The 18,481-nt window shown below is 35.4% G+C and overlaps 1 protein-coding gene across 1 annotated transcript in view; it reads left to right on the top strand.

Annotated features, from left to right (window-relative positions):
* The window catches only part of insra (insulin receptor a), a 95,634-nt gene extending 77,997 nt beyond the window's left edge, over positions 1 to 17,637 (top strand). Inside the window, exons 11-21 of the mRNA XM_056478596.1 lie at positions 2,560 to 2,843; positions 5,312 to 5,451; positions 5,927 to 6,086; positions 8,530 to 8,629; positions 8,713 to 8,780; positions 8,979 to 9,208; positions 10,838 to 10,948; positions 11,077 to 11,236; positions 12,706 to 12,835; positions 12,935 to 13,069; positions 16,176 to 17,637. Coding sequence (XP_056334571.1) covers positions 2,560 to 2,843; positions 5,312 to 5,451; positions 5,927 to 6,086; positions 8,530 to 8,629; positions 8,713 to 8,780; positions 8,979 to 9,208; positions 10,838 to 10,948; positions 11,077 to 11,236; positions 12,706 to 12,835; positions 12,935 to 13,069; positions 16,176 to 16,530 — 1,873 coding nt within the window. The 3' untranslated portion in view covers positions 16,531 to 17,637. The remainder of the gene's footprint in view (positions 1 to 2,559; positions 2,844 to 5,311; positions 5,452 to 5,926; positions 6,087 to 8,529; positions 8,630 to 8,712; positions 8,781 to 8,978; positions 9,209 to 10,837; positions 10,949 to 11,076; positions 11,237 to 12,705; positions 12,836 to 12,934; positions 13,070 to 16,175) is intronic.
* Positions 17,638 to 18,481: the final 844 nt, after the last annotated feature.

Below are 18,481 nucleotides of genomic sequence, written 5' to 3'. Positions count from 1 at the left end.
AAAAATTTATTTATTGTTAATAGTTAATTTATTTGTTATTAATGTTTATGAACTGTTTTTGTAGTCCATTTTGACTAAAATCAAACCAAAAACTGAAATTAAGATTAAAACCAAAATAATTGGTTTAATAATGTTTGAATATTATTATATTTTATTCCAGTGATGAAAAGATTATTCTTCAGTGTCACAAGATCTTTCAAAAATCATTATAATATCCTGATTTCATATTCAAGAAACTTTCTTAATCATTCATATTATTATAAGTGTTTAGAAAAAGGTGTGCCATGTTGAAATGATTAATCAAATCCATGCGTGTTCAATAAAAAGGTCAGGAGAGGTTTTTCTTCAAGGTTTAACATATCAATTTATTGGACACAATTGAGTAACTCGATTTACAGAATTCTGGCATCCTCAATTCAATGCAAAAGTTACATTCAGGACGTGTGCACAGTTTTCATTTCCTGACTTCAACTAATATAGGCAGCTGATATTAACAGATGGAGTTTAGTGGAATTAGTCATTTGTCAATCATTCTCCAGTTCTCTATTGGCCGCACCCATACATACATACGTCCTCTTTTTCTACCAATTTTCTGCACAATGTCAAAAAGATCAACGGCAAATTCTATGCTGACAGGAAGTTTCGCTGCAGAGCTCAAGTTAATTTTAGACAAGCAAAATCTACTTCTGCAAAAAAAGCTTCATTAGTATGCAAAACATATCACCTTTAAGCAATACAAATACAATTGTTTAATGAATAGAAAAAGAGACAAAAATATGTTAAAAAAAATTCCTTTGTAATTCCTTTTTCCTAACAGCCGCTTACTTTTTTTTGAAAGCCAGACACAGCATTTCTTGAAATTGCTCTTTACTACATTGTTAATCAATTTAATGCACTCTTGTTGAAATGAAAGTATTTCTTTCAAAGTTTGACCAAAGGTAGTTTATGTTAATGATTCGTCTTGCACTAGACATTCAAATCCTCTCTATAATGGGGATGTTCCTGCTCAATGTTCCATGAAATGTCAGCAGAAGGAAAACTGCACTCGAGCGAATACAAGTTCTTAATGTTTGAATTTGTTCAGAGGTGTTGAATGAGTAGTCGCTTTAATTTCTGTCAGACTCCAGATAGTTCCTAAACCATAATTTGCCACCCAATTTTAAAGTGCAATTATAAAGTCATTTGCGGTCTGGATTTAACAATAAAGTGATAATGGCAGCCCTTTTCCTACTAATCACAGAACCAAAGGGGGAAAAAAGGCTCAGCATCATCAGGTATTTGGGTATTTGTCATATCCTTTTATTTTTCCCACACCGCTTTAAAACATCTTACGCACTCAGTCAGTTTGGCTGCATGATTTAAGTTATATTATGTCCTAACTTAGAGTAGCTGAAATCACACATGCACACTTATATATCTGCTTTTCAAACAGTGTGGCACTTTAAATGAATAAAGGCCTGTTCACTACACCTTAAAATACAATTTGGATAGACTTTATAAAGGTTTTTTTTTTCTTTTTTAGTGAATAATGTTGCTGTTATAAAAAGTATAAAGTATGAAAAGTAGGAGTATAAAAAAGATCTGCAAAATTACTAAGCACAGTCTTTTTTGTAAAGGGCAAGGGATCCACCCTCCTCTGGAAAACGAGGTGGGGACAGTGGCTCATTAGCATTTAAAGAGGCACATGAAAACAGTGTTTTTGTTTTCATCCTCCAAAAAAGGTTGTGAAAACAGGATGGAAGCAGTAGCTCATTAGCATTTAAAGAGACACAAAAAAATGTAACTTTGCTTTCAAACCCAAAAAAGGTGTTTAAAATGGCAAGAACAGTAGCTCATTAGCATTTAAAGAGACACATGAAAAAACTGTGGTTTGTTTTTACCCCTTCATAAAAGGTGTTTACAACATGCTGCAATAAATTATCCATGTGGTGTTTTTAGCTAAAGTGCATTTCGGGGACCGCTGGTCATTAACCGGGGAGAAATGGTGGTTGAATGCATAGGGCACAGGGCTGGCAGCCTTTCAAGATCCTGCGATCCTAATGTTTAGTATGTACTTGTGTGCTTTTGACGTGCATGATATATTTTGATCCTAGTTATTTTAAGCTTTAGGAATCAACACACCCACAATTTGCATAAAATTTTAATATGAGCAAACATAAAAACGTTTTGACTCTTCCCAACAGAGAAAACCACCAACAATCAAACATTAATGATTATATGGTGACAAGGCTTTACAATCAAAAAATGTTGTTATAATTTAAATCAATGGAGCAAAAAAAGTCACCAACATAGCGAAAGGGTAGTCAATTCGATCAGTAGACAAGGGTAAACATGGAAATGAATGATCTTTTAAATATTCTTGGTTGTTGGTACAAGATGCACTTTAATACGGTTGGCTGATTTTATAGTAAAATTATTTAATTAAAGTCATAAATACCATAATATTAATCATTCTAAACACCTGGAACTCTATATTACATCTTATTAAATGAGGCATAATAGAATCCTTATAAGATTGAACTTAAATCTTGACCCTCTTGTGTGTTTCTGTGTACGCAGGCCATCAAGACAGCGCAGATCTCTGGTGGGCATTGCTAATAGGACGTCCTCTCGTCTTTTCACCACACCCTCCTCACTACCCAATGGCTCTGCCACTCGCAGCCCAGAAGAGGAAGCAGAGGCTAATAAGATTTCACTGATCGTTCAGGCCAAGGAGTCAACAGTCATCTCCAATCTACGGCATTTCACCAGCTACCAGATAGAAATCCATGCATGCAACCATGGCAGTGACCCAACTCGATGCAGTATGGCGGCCTACGTCAGTGCCCGCACCATGCCTGAAGGTAGAAGATTTTTATTTATGATACAGTGTTATTGTTTAGAATGCAGCTATTATTAAATAGGTAAAAATCACATGATCTGTTGGAATAAGGTCATTGTATTATAGGAAACATCTTGTACGTTTTAGAATTTTTTTCTTAGTCAAAAAACTGCTTGTAGTAAAGTTATTTTGCTGAAACAGCAGGTTGTTAATGTGCCCCTTTATTATATAATAGTATATAAACCTGCTACATGACTGCTTGTTTAGCTCCGCCCACAAATTCATGCTGTTGTATGTAAATAAATGAGAAACAGACACAGTAACCAAATGATAAAGACGGCTCTAAAAACAAAAGCTGTAGAGTGGCAAGTTGTGGAATAACATAGTGTTTGCATTACGACTTTCTACTAATCCCAACATTAGGAAAGCGTGGATTCATTTTAAAAAAAAGTTAAAGTTCCAGACAATTGCCATTGAGATCTTGGTCCTTTATTCACCTCATCTTACTGTTGATTACTTCTGTTTTTAAACACGGCACTATTTGATGCTGGATCATTTAAAATATTGAAAGTCTAAATAGTGTTCTGAAGCTATATAAGATCTGACACTTTGTTTATGGTACAATTTTTAGCTCAATAAACTCCTAATTTGCAGCGTATTAATAGTTATTAAGGAGTAGTTAGGTTTAGGTATTGGGTAGAATTAGGAATGTAGAATAAGGGATCATGCACCTTTAAATAATTCTCGAAATGAAATTCGCTAGGTTCCCTACTTTACGCTAAGTCACTATCATAAGAATAGATCCTTTATTACTTCTCATGACTGACATTTCTCAAAGAGGGAATAGCAAAACTCTTACCTGAGGCTGTGTGTGGGAGCTCGAGTGCTCAGCTGTTTTGATCTGCGAGCTTCCTTCAGTCTGGAATCAGGATCTCATCACACAAGGCGCACTGTTTGCGATCGATGGCTCTCGATTGTTTATTAATGCCTGTGACAGCGGTGACATAATTGTGACAGCGGGGTGTCTCTCTTTGATTCGTGCTCGTTATCAAGTCATCGTGTCTGAAACTGTATTCCGTGTTTGTAAAGTACACCCTCTGTAAATTTATTAAAAAAAAGTCATATACAAATAGACAAAAATAATGGTGTATCTGTGTCTGTTCTAATCACAGATTTTGGAGTTGTACCCTCGTAATATTACGAGTACATTCCGTTTTCCTTTATGTTTTTCTAATTACAGATGCGTATATTTTATTTACACATTAAATATTAATGACAGCGATTTTATTCCATAGCTGAATATTTACTTTATAAGTAAGAATAAGCAGCCAATATCTTGATATTATGTAGGTTATAAGCTACTAGTTAATTATGAGAATTTTTACTACATGTTCACTATTGCTTTATCTGTTATTACAGATCATTTGTTATGTACTGCGAGTTCATCTGTTTTTAAGTTAAATCACAACAGCACAGATTTTAGGCTATTAGACATGCATGCAGAAGATATGATTTATTTTTGAAAACCAGTCATACTAGTGGGAGTTTGCTTCCGAGTATACAATCCACCGTAGAATGGTGTGTTGGTGTGCTGAGGGGGTCAAAACATGATATAAAATTGCTTATTACTTCAAAGTTGTTATGGGTTTTTTTAAGTAATCAAATTCAAACATTATGTATGATATCCAGTTAAATGCAACCGTCTGTGACCTTAAAAAACTAAAATAATATCAATAATGCCTCATTCAGACTAGCGGCGACTTTGTAGCTGCCTGTCACTCTGGTTGGCGACCTGCTTCAAAAGCAGGGGTGTGTAGGTATATACAGCATGAATATAACCGGCCTCTGAGCGAGCTGAGAGAGGATCACATGAGCTCTACTGGTGTTCCTACTAGCTGTCGCTCAAGAAATTAGCTCTTCATTTGCATAAAGTTGAAGGATTCTCAACGTTGTGGCGTCACTCGACTCGCCAACAGTCGCTGTCATTCGCATAAACGAAGGTCGCCGGAAGCCGCTCACTCTTTGTTGAAATTAATGGTCACTTGACGCTTTGCCGCTGCAAGTAGCTTGTAGTGTGAATGAGGCTTAAGAATCTACAATGTGGAATGTAATATGAAGTGAAACACTTTTAGATATAGAATAGAAGTTATATAGCTATAGAAAATAAGAACAAATATAAAATATTTAAAGCTTTAGCTATGGAGAATATTGCTATGCAAAATATAAAAAAGCTAAGTTATACAAACAACCATAGAAAACACAGAAGTGTTGCTAACAAAGTGCTTGGTGCATAAATAATGGAAAGAGTATATCTGACTGGTGGTTTGTCAAGCCCACTCACCTGCATTCGAACTATACAATATGTGATCAGGGTGTGTGCAAATGTGCATAATCATATTTAGAAAATAAACTCAGAAAACAGAACAATTTTTTTTTTTGTGCAGTTCATATTTAATAACACTTCCCCATTACATTATCTCTTTCTTGTAGAAAAAGCTGATGACATTGTGGGAAAGATCGCTTGTGAGGTGTCTGAGTACTCTGTGCACATCAGATGGATTGAGCCCAAGGCCCCTAACGGCATGATTATTCTCTATGAAGTCCATTACAAGAGACTGGGAGATACAGAGGTGAGAATTAACAAGCCATGTAGACCGAAGCCTGTTTTCTTTCCAGGCACTTTGATCCCATGAACGCTGGCTGCACTTTTAATCAGATTTTGATCAATGCTGTTGAAATCAGCAAACGCTAGCTCCAAATCAACAAGCTATTTGAGCATCATTGCGTCAGCTCTGTGTTTCTGTAACCATGGAGAAATCCAGTCAGAGACAGTGGAAATGTTCTTAATGTTGTTTTCGAAAAACCTCTGATAATCAAGAGATGATTATTATTTAAAGGTTAAACAAAACAAAAACATGATGGTTTTGCACTCAGTGCCTCATGCACCTGTTTCAGCTGATGGATTGGAAGCACTGTTTATGCTGACCTCTGGCGCTTTCATTAAAGTCTGATGAGTAATATTTGTTTGTATTAGTGTGAGATGGATTTTAAAATCGTGATAAAAGCCACTGGTTAATGGACGGGTTGTGTAACTGCTTGTCGTAGGAGCTGCACCACTGCGTATCCAGGAAGAATTATATTGCAGATGGAGGGTGCAAGCTGAGAGTGGTGCATCCTGGGAACTATACAGTGCGGATCAGAGCGACCTCTCTGGCAGGCAATGGATCATGGACAGAGCCAACACACTTCTATGTGCAGGACCTACGTAAGATCATATGCATACATAGATGTTTGGGAGTCTCATATTTGTATTTATTTAATGATGGCTAAAACCCACATCAATGAATTTACGAAATGATTCCTTTGAGTATATATGAAATATTCACACAATCGTATTACAAATGCAGTGTTTTGTAGAACAAGTGCAATGTATCAAACCTCTTAGTTTAATTTGGGGAAATATCTGTAGGAAAAAAATCTCAATCATATTTTTCAGTAAGTCATGCATGATCCTTTTTGGTGGTTATTTTAATTTCAAAACTTTGTATATTTTAGTTTTGTATAAGTAAGTATATTTGTATTACTGCTTTATTTAAAGTTTTATTTACTTTATTTACAATTATTTAATGTCTGAATGTCTTCTGTTTTCAAAGAAAACTTACTTCATGGATGTATTTAACATTTTATAATATATGTGTATATATATATATATTTTTTTTTAATTCTATGTGAACACGATATCAAGAATGTCATTGTCTAAACAAACAAAAACACTTCTTAAGAGTTTGTTTATTTAATTTTTTTCGTATTTTGGAATTTAAAATGTTTAGTTTAAATTTGATTAATTAACACTCCATATATTTTTCTTGGCATTTAGTTAGTTTTCGTTTTTAGTTAGCTTTTTTAGAGTGCTTTCACACCTCGACGTTTGTTTCGGAACCTGGCGTGTTTGCCCCATTAGTTTGGTTCGTTTGTCATATGTGAACCCAGCAATCATGCTCTGATCCACGCCAAATCAATCGGTCCGAGATCGCCTGAATGAGGTGGTTTTGGCTTGATTGAAATGAACTCTGGAGCGGATCGATTGTAGTGAGAAAGCAATACGATCCAACAAACTAACAAACCAGACTACACCGCAGTGTATTATGGATATGTATTAGCAATATACCATTGAAGTCAGAATTATTAGCCCCCCTGAATTATTAGCCACCACCCCCCCCCCCAACCCCCTGTTTATTTTTCAATTTTTACTCTTTCTTTCTTTCTGTTTAACGGAGAGAAGATTTTTTCAACACATTTCTAAATATAATAGTTTTAATATTTGACTAGATATTTTTCAAGACACTTCTATACAGCTTAAAAAGACATTTAAAGGCTTAACAAGGCTAATAAGGTTAACTAAGCAGGTTAGGGTAATTAAGCAAGTTATTGTATAACGATGGTTTGTTCTGTTGACTATCGAAAAAATATAGCTTAAAGGGGCTAATAATTTTGTCAAACCTTAAATCAAATTTGCTTTAATTCTAGCCAAAATAAAACAAATAAGACTTTCTCCAAAAGAAACAATATTACACATACTGTGGAAATTTCCTTGCTCTGTTAAACATTATTTGGGAAATATTTTAAAAAGAAAGACCCCTTTCAAAAGGGATTTAACAATTCTGACTTCAACTGTACATGGCTATATGAATGAGAATGATGAGTAAGCTGGAATGTCATCATTTATTCATCCATTTTATTTTTCGGCTTAATCACTTTATTAATCAGGGGTCGCCACAGCGGAATGAACCGCCAACTTATCCAGCATGTTTTACGCAGCGACGACGTCATCATTCCTCACAGTAAATGTGATTTTCATGTCGAATATGAAAGTGAAAGCATGCTGAAATATTAACGAGAGCTGTTTATCCATTAGGACAATTGGCCTAAATTACCATCTGATATTGTTTCCATATTTTAATCTTATAACTTTTGTATTAGGCCTATTGTTTTCTTCAATTCTGCAGTGACACCTCGAAAGAAAGATCAACATAGATCTGCATCATGATTTCACTGCAGTCTCGGTTCGTCTGTTATTTCTTTCAATAATCTAAGCGTATAATGCATAATTTTAGCCAAAGTTTTTTTTAAGCTCATAATAAAAAAGTTATTAAATATCTTGTACTTATTTTAAATAGCTCATTAAATGTTTAAAATAGTGCGGCAGTAAATTAATTCAATAGATGGATTTGTACAGCCCTTGACAACTGAAATGAGGCTGTGTATGAGAAAGTCTGACCTCTCCGATTTATATTTGGTGACGATGTCTGTGGGTGTGACCATTCAAAATGAAAGCTCACCTTTTCACTTAAAATCTTATTGGTCATCATCAAAAATTTAAATAACGACGTATAACAGCTGATTGGAATCTGTGGGACTCTGAAAAATAAAACGTGAAACCGTGGAGAGTTTACTTGCACATGACTTGTTTTAACTATTTTGGTCCGTTTAGAAACTTTACCCTGTGAAAGCAAAACACACCAAGAACAAAAGGCAACATTGCAACATTTTTAATCACTGTTTTGGAAACAAAACAAACGATCTACAGGTGTGAAAGCGCCCTCAATATCTGTTGTGTCCTGCACCTCTACAGTTTTGTTTTGATGTGCACTCGTTTCTTGATTTTTTTTATTTATTTATATTTTTCTCTGTTGTGTGATTCTGAACAGGTGTGGACCCATCCAACGTCCTGAAGATTGTGATTGGTCCAGTGATCTGTTTTTTTCTGCTCCTATTGTTATGTGTGGGCTTTTACATAGTCAAGAAAAAGTAAGTGTCTTCTCTTGGAAATATCCTGGAAACTCACCAGATGAAACTATTCTTTATGAATTTAACTAATTTTGTGTGACCAGGCAAACAGAAGGTCCGACCGGCCGACTTTACACATCTCCAAATCCAGAGTATTTCAGTCCAGATGAGGGTGAGCAACTCAATTTTTTCCTTTCTATGTGACCTTTGCCAGAAAATCCATGCCCTTTTAATTTTGTTTCAATAGACCTATAGTTGATCAAATTAACAATTTTATCAATTAAGGTTGATTATCAGATTTAGAATGACTTTCTCTTCTGTTTGAGATCTGCTCCTTCTCAAAGATGTCTATTTCTGTATGTGTATTCAGTGTATGAGCCGGACGAATGGGAAGTGCCCCGTGAAAAGATCACTCTATTGAGAGAGTTGGGCCAGGGATCTTTCGGTATGGTTTATGAGGGCAATGGAAAGGACATAGTGAAAGGAGAGCCGCAGACGCGTGTGGCGGTGAAGACGGTTAATGAGTCTGCCAGTCTCAGAGAGAGGATTGAGTTCCTCAATGAAGCTTCTGTCATGAAGGCCTTCAGCTGCCACCATGTGGTAAAACTGATCTCTTACAACCCAGCCTGCATTTGGTGTAGCTGGACTGTGTTGTTTTGCTTATAATAGTTAATAAAAAATAATAATAAATTGAATTAAAATGATTTTATTTTATTTTATTTATTTATTTTTTTATATAAAAAATTAAATAAAATAAATGCTTGTTATAATATTATTAGTTCAATTTATTATTATTTTTTAATAACTATTATAAGCAAAACAACACTTTTTCACTTTTTCACTTTTTCAAAATGCTTTTTCATTTTTTGTTTGTATTTTAACTTTTTTTTTTTTTAGTCAGTAGTTTCCTTTTTTGTCAGTTTCCTTTTTTTGTTTTTTATGTTTTTATTTTTACTTTTAGTCAGTTTTCGTTTTAGTTTCTCCTGCCACAAAATAAAACTGATAATAATTTCACAGTTTGTTGTATCCTTTCATCTGGCAATTTCAACTTATTAATGCACAAGTTCTGAGAAAAAGTTTTGCATATGTAAAATATTCTAAAGGAGAAAAAAAAGTTGCAATTTTGATGTAAAATTAAACCAGTCAAAAATGTGAGATGTAAGATGCAAAACAGTCAGAATCATGAGGGGGAAATAAGTGTATAATTTAGCAAAATTATATCTCAAAATTTCTGACTTTTTTTCTTCTAATTGTAAAAAATAGTCATAATCAGAGATGGGATTAACGGCGCTATAAATAAACAGCGATTACTAACGCTGATACTTTTTTCAATAACGAGTAATCGATTGAATTATTATTTCCCCCGTTACAATGCTGTTGCCATTACTTACAACAAAATGTACATTACTATAATTGAGAACATTGACGCGGTTTTCATGCGAGGAGCGTCTCTCTCAGCCAGCAATAGAACCTCTCTCTTTCAAAGCAACTAAAACTTGATTTTTCTCCACCGCAAACACTCAGACAGAATTAAACAAATATTATCTATTAGTACTAAGCCATCTATTGTGTTTTATTGTGCAACTATAGTAATAATAATATTAAGAATGATATGTTAAATTTGATGGTTGTCTCTCACATTGTCCCACAGCAACCATAAAATAATGAAGATTAGTGTACAATGTTTTAGATTTATTTTCTCATTATTTGACATTAGATTTGTTTAAAGTAATGCAATAGTTACTTTCCATGGTAATTAGGTACTTTTATAATTATTTGACTCAGTTACTATTTGTAAGAGGTAACCATAACTACGTACTCAACACTGATCATAACTGGAAGGTATAAACGAATTTGCATGAAGAAAGTCCGAATTGCAATACTTTTAGGAATAAAAACAAAGATATAAAAAAGGTGATGTTACGGTAGCTCAAAATTGTAGGATATAAATTGAGAATTGTGCGATAAGAGGTTGCAATAACTTCTTTTTTATTACAAGGAAGTAATAAGCTTCCATTTTTGTAAAAGAAATAAATAATTCTTCCTTTTTATAGATCAGTTAGTTACTATGGCTACATTTTAGTTTGATTTCTCTAATTTTATCTAATGTTGATTTTTGATCTAAATAATTTGATCTTGTTGTGTTTTAATAAGTTTATGTAAAAGCTTGGATATCATTTTAGTTTAACAAGGTTGCACGTGACATATTCTGATCATTGTGTGTGTTAGGTGAGGCTTCTGGGAGTGGTGTCTAAAGGCCAGCCAACTCTGGTGGTGATGGAGCTCATGACACACGGAGATCTGAAGAGTTTCCTGCGCTCTCTCAGACCTGACTCAGAGGTAACCAACCAGACTGGAAGAGCCACCTCAGATAGCTTTTAGATTAGTCAATATTACTTGCATCATTATAAATACTCAAACAAAAATCCTTTTGAATAAATGGATGTCGTGTGATTGCTTTGTGGCAGAATAACCCAGGCCGGCCTCCTCCGACGCTGAAGGAGATGATTCAGATAGCCGCAGAGATAGCAGATGGCATGGCTTACCTCAATGCCAAAAAGTTTGTGCACAGAGATCTTGCTGCCAGGAACTGCATGGTGGCTGAAGATCTGACCGTAAAAATTGGAGGTACAGTATTGATTATGGGAGCTAAAATTTAAAAGGAGTTTTAAGACATCCTGCCTCAATTTTTTTAATTATGGTGATTATGTCATTATAGCAGCGTCATGATACAGAGGCAGCAAAGTAGGACTACAAAATAGGGCTTTATTTTTTATCACAATTCCTTCACACAAAAAGAAGGGGAAATTCGCATGGTAGGAAGATATGTTTAAATCAGTTAGACTTAACATTTATCTTATGATATATGAGTAAATACTGCTGTAATGCCGCTGTTCTGTCAATTTGTCCTACTTTGCCAGATTGTCCTACCTCCAATTCAAAATGTAGTTAGCACATTTTGATGACGCAATATGCTACCAATCGGATTTCACTACCAGTGTAAGTTTAATGTGGAGTAGTGTGATATGAAGGGAGGCTGGATTTGAATTGAGAAAGTCTTCATCACAACCAGACTTCTAATGTGCCAAGAATGCAACTGCTGAATTGAGATGCAGATATTAATTGTGCCCATTTGGGATCATTTTTCGCAGAAATATTTCTTGAGTCTATTTTGTAAAGTTTTTGTTAAGTCAGAATTATTAACCCTACTGGTAAATGATTTTTTCCCCCAATTTCTGTATAATGGAGAGATTTCTTTCAACACGTTTTTTTATATTTTTAATAACTCCTTTCTAATAACTGATTTATTGAATCTTTGCCATGATAACAGTAAATAATATTTTACTAGAAATGTTTTATAAAGATACTAATATTCAGCTTAAAGTGCAAATAAAGGCTTAACTAGGTAAATTGGGCAAGTTAGGGGTAATTATGCAAGTCCTTCTATATCAATGGTTAGTTCTCTAGCAAATGAAGAAAAAAAGATTGGTTAGAGAGGCTAATAATATTGACTTTAAAATGGTTAAAAAATCTGCTTTTATTCCAGTCGAAATAAAACAAACAAGACTTTCTCCCCAAGAAAAAATATTATAGGAAATACTGTGAAATTTTCCTTAATATATTCAATATTTTCACTTGGTGAAGTATAAATATTGCACAGGAGGGCTAATCATTTTGCCCTCAACTGTACGTTTCTGAAGTAACCCAGCAAACTATTTTGTGTTTAAAAGACATCTAATAGACATCTAAACATAGACAACATGGCTAAAACAAGGCTAAATTTGGTCTGTCAGTGAAAATCTAATAGACGTCTAAGAATAACTCAAAACTACACCAGTCATTAAATAGACAGATCTAGTCTAGTTTTGGGCTATTCTTGGACGTCTATTAGATTTTCACTGACAACCCAAATTTAGCCTTGTTTTAGCCAAGAAGACTATGTTTAGACGTCTATTAGACATCTATTGGACATCTTTTAACAACAAAAAAAGCTTGCTGGGAAAATACCTGTAATTTAATTAATTATATATGTAGTTATAATTAAATATGTAATTTAATTTAATATAATTTCTGATGATTTTATCTTGTGTACTCAGATTTTGGCATGACGAGAGATATTTATGAGACGGATTACTATAGAAAGGGTGGGAAGGGTCTTCTTCCAGTGAGATGGATGGCACCAGAGTCACTGAAGGATGGTGTTTTCACAGCTCACTCAGACTGCTGGTGAGCCGACTGTCTATACACACACAGCCATACTAATGGATCAGTAATTGTTGTTGTTCATGTGTTTAGTCTTTCATGACTTATGTTGTGTTTGTTCAGGTCGTTTGGTGTGGTGTTATGGGAGGTCAGCACTCTGGCTGAACAGCCGTATCAAGGCCTGTCCAATGAACAGGTCCTTAAATTTGTGATGGAGGGAGGATATCTGGACAGACCAGACAACTGCGCAGACCGATTGTAAGTGTGTTGCTGACATGCTGTAACTTGTCAGTGTTTGTTGCAAGGATACTGTATCTGACTTCAAAAAGGGTGTTTCTGTTTTGTTGCTGGCTAATGGGATTTATTAAGCAGAAATTCAATTGATTGTAGCCAGAGATCATTCTATTTGTTTGTGGGTATGACAACTGCTCTTTGGGATAAATCAACCTGACAAAAAAATTCATTATTACATAAAAACAGGTCTTAATGTTAAGGCTTATTATAGGTTTAGTGTAACAGTTCAGGATAAAACAAAAACATGCTTTGGAAGATGGATTTATCGTGAACTCGCTCATTTAATGCATATTAATGTGTCTTTTTTTATAACAAAATTATTACTAAAATGTTTTTTACTTGAAATGACATTAAAATAAATGAAATATTTGTTTATAAAATAAAAATATGTGAGTTTGATGAGATAAATGATGACTAATATTTTGCTAGAGTTTTAAGTTTTATTAAATCAAATCAAGTACATAAAGAACATTTATTTGTAGATATTTCAATTTAGATTCACATCATAGCAATGCTGAGTCCTTCAAGAGTCACACTAAGGTTTTTATGAATCATTTTTATTGGAAAATGCTGTTTGTAATATAGAATTTAAATAGTATTTTTGTCTTGTATTCATCTAAAACAGGGGTTCTCAATGTCTACATTAAAAGGTCCAAATCTAAATTGTTATTAAAGTCAAAAGTCCGGAACATTTGATATTACATAACTTGTTTTTAATAAACATCCATAACATGCATCACAGGTCAACACTATTTATTTTTCCTTAAATAAAGTGGCATTTGCATTCAAAACACAAATACAGTACAAATGTGGCATTTTTGTACAAAGCACAACAAACGGTAGGCCAATCCTCATCTTGTTGTGACGTATGGAATGGACTGTTTCCTGGTCCAAGCCGCTAATGATTTGAATTGAGGAAATATTTTTAGTGCTATCACACATTAAAGTGAATTTTATATAAGATCATGGTGTACACAACAGTCTCTGGACTTGCTGCATCACAAATACCAACATTGTAACAATTTATTAAAAAATTAATCACTTTCTGGCAATCGGATATTAGGCTTAGATACACATATTGCGATCGTGATTTTCTAAAGTATCACAGCACTTTGTAAACGCTTATTAATACCATTTGATGAGCCTCCCTATACAGTTTGATAGAGCGCTTGGACCCGGAAGCCGCTTCAAGTGATGTCACACTTAATAAGCGGATAGTATCTGGATGCGGCCATGATGATGCAAGCTGAGATTGCATATCTCAGAGATGCAATGTCAGACACAATGCACTCAATAGAGCAAGTGACGTCACTGTGAGGGGTAGGGTTTGTTGGTGTGCGCATTAAAAAGCATCGCATGCAGGCCAACTGCACCAGGGGCCTCATGTATGAAAAACATTGCATACGCCAAAGTGCAGTTTGCAGCGATCGTGAGTTTTCCCAGTGTAATCGGAGCGATCGACTGCACGCACATTGCTATAAAGGCGCCATCTGAAGATGAATTTGCATTCGTGAATCGGAATCATTTCCATTCAATAAATGTGCAAATAATATGTGATGCTCAAATGCGCTTAAAATAATTCACACTTATTAATGATTCTTACTTGTCTTCCTCGTGATGAAGAGTAGGCAAAATCTGATATGTAGTGGGGGAAAAAAGAAGAATGACTTCATCAGATGCTGGATTCGAACCGGGTTCATGATCAATCATGTCAAAACATGTTCCCAAGCGCTATACGAGCTACGCCACTCTAGCTGCTGTCTGTCGCTCTCTTTAGTTATGTTGTCTCTGTCAATCAATCGGTGATGGGCGGAAATCACTCAACTAGCTCATTCCAACGAGGTGTGCTATTTGCACTTATCCTAAATAGACACTACAAAATTTGACACCTTTACATGGGACCGTTTCTTTTTTAATTCACTCACAGTGCGATGTTCAGACCCCACTGCGTTAACCGCGTCAGCTAAACTCTCCCACTCAATTTTTATTTATTTTTTTGTTATTAATTCTGGAGGACAAACTTGCAAAAAACACCTTTTTCTCCGGTCTACCTCCAAAGGGAGCACCTCCAATTCACATTCTGTTCAAAGTTTTTCTTTTTGCTTTCTTTTGCCATCGCTTTTTCATTTGGTTTTGCCAAAGTAAAGTCATTACCATATTTATTAGGGGGAGGAGGCAGGGAGGGGTTATGCGTTTGCGCGCTCAGTTTCGGATGTACAAAGAGAATATGCATTGGATTCTGCACATTTAAATTACAGCTGTGCGTACACAATGTTTTAGTATGAATTCAACGCAAGTCTTCGTACATGAGGCCCCAGGTCTGCGTCCAGACCCCTCTCTAAAAAGGTGAAAAATACAAAAGGTGTGTAGTGAAAACTTTAGGTGTTGTAGTTTTGCGGTGCTCATATCTGTATTTTGTGGATATCGCCATTCAAAATGTTTGTGTTTCGCTTCATAGTGGCATTTCACATCTTAGTGGCATTTCTCCACTCTTTACAACTCCAATAGTCTCATTACAAATCAAGCAGAATGGCTTTGTGCTGGCTTGTGGCAAAATAAATGCATACTTATCTCTGTCCATTCTACTTTGAACTGTCTATTTTCTTCATCAAGTTTTGTTTTCTGTAAGACGACATCTTCATTCTTTCAAATGATCGCTTTGCTGCGATGCGTTAAAGCATGTGAAGCCTCATATGATCACCGATGTCATGACGACAGATTCATGCAGGAAAACTTTGAATAGTTTGCCTTTGATTTTATTTCGCCCCGTATTCTTTTAAACAAAAACACGAACAACTAAACAGTAAATTTACAAGGTTTATGCGTTTATCAATGAAGGAAATCTTCAGTTTGAATCCTTTACGCATGGTCTTGCAATACGAAATGGAGTCTGAATAATGGATTGAATACCCTCGCGGTTCGGATCCGGACCGGAGTCCAAACTTTAAGAAGCGCTGATCTACAATGTATTTTTCCTTAATGTGTTTCTTTTGTTATTTACAAAGTTTTAACTTGACTAAAAAAAGTCTTTCTCTTTAACTGACATATCACCTGTTTTCTGAACTTGCAGACATAACCTGATGCAGATGTGCTGGCATTATAATCCCAAAATGCGGCCCACCTTCCAGGAGATCATCGAGATGCTCCGTGAAGATCTGCATCCCTCGTTTCAGGAGGTCTCCTTCTTCTACAGCGAGGAGAACAAGCCACCGGAAACGGAGGAGTTCGACATGGACCTGGAGAACATGGAGAGCATCCCGCTGGACCCGTCCTCGTACTCACAGAGGGAGTGCTGTCTAGACGGGGATGAGGGCTCCTCTGTGGGCCTTCGGGGCAGTTATGAGGAGCATGTGCCATACACGCATATGAACGGCGGCAAGAAAAACGGACGCATCTTATCTCTACCCCGATCCACCCCTTCTTAATATCACTAACCCCATTAAGCTATATTAGTTTTTTTTTTGTTTTTTTTTTGTCGTCATTTTATAGATTTACTTTTTATCGAGCTCTATATCAGAAGCACTTCAGAAAGTAATCTCAGGACATTTGTTTTCTTCTTTACTGCCTCTGTACGATGATGATGCAAGGAGCAGGCTTTTTTTTTGGATTTTTTTTTATATTTAAAGAAGAAAATACACATCAACTGCTTCTTTTCTGACTTTTTTTTAAATATTGCCAAGTTTTAAGAACTGGTCAAATGGAACAAACTGTGAAATGAACCTCAACAACCCGAAGGCTGCTTTAAACCTTACATCTCCTCAGACTCTCCCCTCATCCGCCAGCGGATTCTCCTCAGATCTCCCCAGAAAAGACAGAATGTTTATGAAGCATATGAGGGGGAAAAAGTGACCTTACCCTGTTTGTGGCCTGTGTCATGACTAACGTGGAGTTGTGTCTGAATCTGTCCACCTTTGGTAATGGTTTTGGCAAACCTGTTGAACTTGGGAACTGTAAGGATGACTTTTCTCATCCATCCAAGAACAAACTGTGCACAGGTGAAGCCTGTAAAAGACACTGCTTTTCTACCTGCTACTCAGTATTCCAGACTACACAGAGAACGAACAGATTTTTGGACTCTATTTTTTTATTTATTTGCGTACCTGTGCTCCTCCTCCTCTTGTCCCCCGTCCTCCTGGTGTTCACACATTTACAGCTGAAGGATATTTAAACTGTTTTCAGGACTTTGGACTAAGAGAGTTCTTCAGATTGACCAATAGTTGCTGCTTTGATATATTTTAGTGGGTATAGATGATGACAAACAAAGTATATATAAATATATTATTGATGTTTTTTTGTACATAGATGACCTGTCGTCATTTGAGAGCTCTTGCCCGGTTGTAGAAATGTTTTTACATGTTTGTCTCGAATCTTTATTTTTTTCTAATTGAAAATCGTACTAATCATTCTGGACCTCTGATCAGCCCAGCAGCTCCAGATGCACAGGAGTGTCGAGACACTTTCGGCTCTCGTGGCCAATCTTGATATCAATGGAAATAACTGCTGTAAATAAAGCAGTGAGGTGCATTCAAGAAGAGCGAATGGATGAGTTTCTGTGCCGTGTGTGTGTTTTTTTAAAGACGAGGTCTATCGAAGCTTCAGATCTAGATCTTTTTGTTGAAGTGGACATCTAATTTGCTTAATGTGCGATAAAAATGCAGGAACATAAAGAAATTCAGTATTTAATCCTCATAATGCATTCACATTTCAGGACCTGAAGAATAGCTCATGTTTAAAATGGTTATAACCAGTGTTGGGGGTAATGCATTACAAGTAACGCGAGTTATGTAATAATATTACTTTTGTAAGTAGCGCATTACTTTAAAAAATAAGTATAAATATTTCAGTCACTTTTTTTAAAAATGTACCTCAAGTTACTGTTTTGTTTAATTAGCTTTTAAAAAAGAAATTGCTGAATTAAAATTAAAGTAGCCACAATGAATCACGCAGTCAGTGAGAGAGTGTGTTCATTATTTTGAACGCATCGAAGAAAAGGAGATTGACTTAATGAACACTGGTTTCACTTAAGACAAGTATAGCAAACACATTGCTTTAAACTTTCAATAATCTGTACACTGTAAAATAGAAAAAAGTTGACTCAACTTAAAATTGTAAAGCAACTTGCTGCAGAGCTTTTTTGAGTTGACTCAACTTTTAACCCAAGTACTGCACTTGATTTAAACTCAAATGTCTTTGTATAAAGGTAAAGGTAGGTGTAGGTTATACAGTGTGTTGTTAATTGCAGAACTCCTCTATTAAAAAAAACAAGTTCTGACAGAAATCAAGCCTCAGCCAGGTAATAAAAAGTAGCTCAAAAGTAATGTAACGCATTCCTTACCATAAAAAGTAACCATGTAAGTATTTTTTAGGGAGTAACTC

Source organism: Danio aesculapii, chromosome 2 (genome assembly GCF_903798145.1).
Source record: "Danio aesculapii chromosome 2, fDanAes4.1, whole genome shotgun sequence".
NCBI lineage: Eukaryota > Metazoa > Chordata > Actinopteri > Cypriniformes > Danionidae > Danio > Danio aesculapii.
This window is presented reverse-complemented; position numbering and strand designations above follow the sequence as displayed.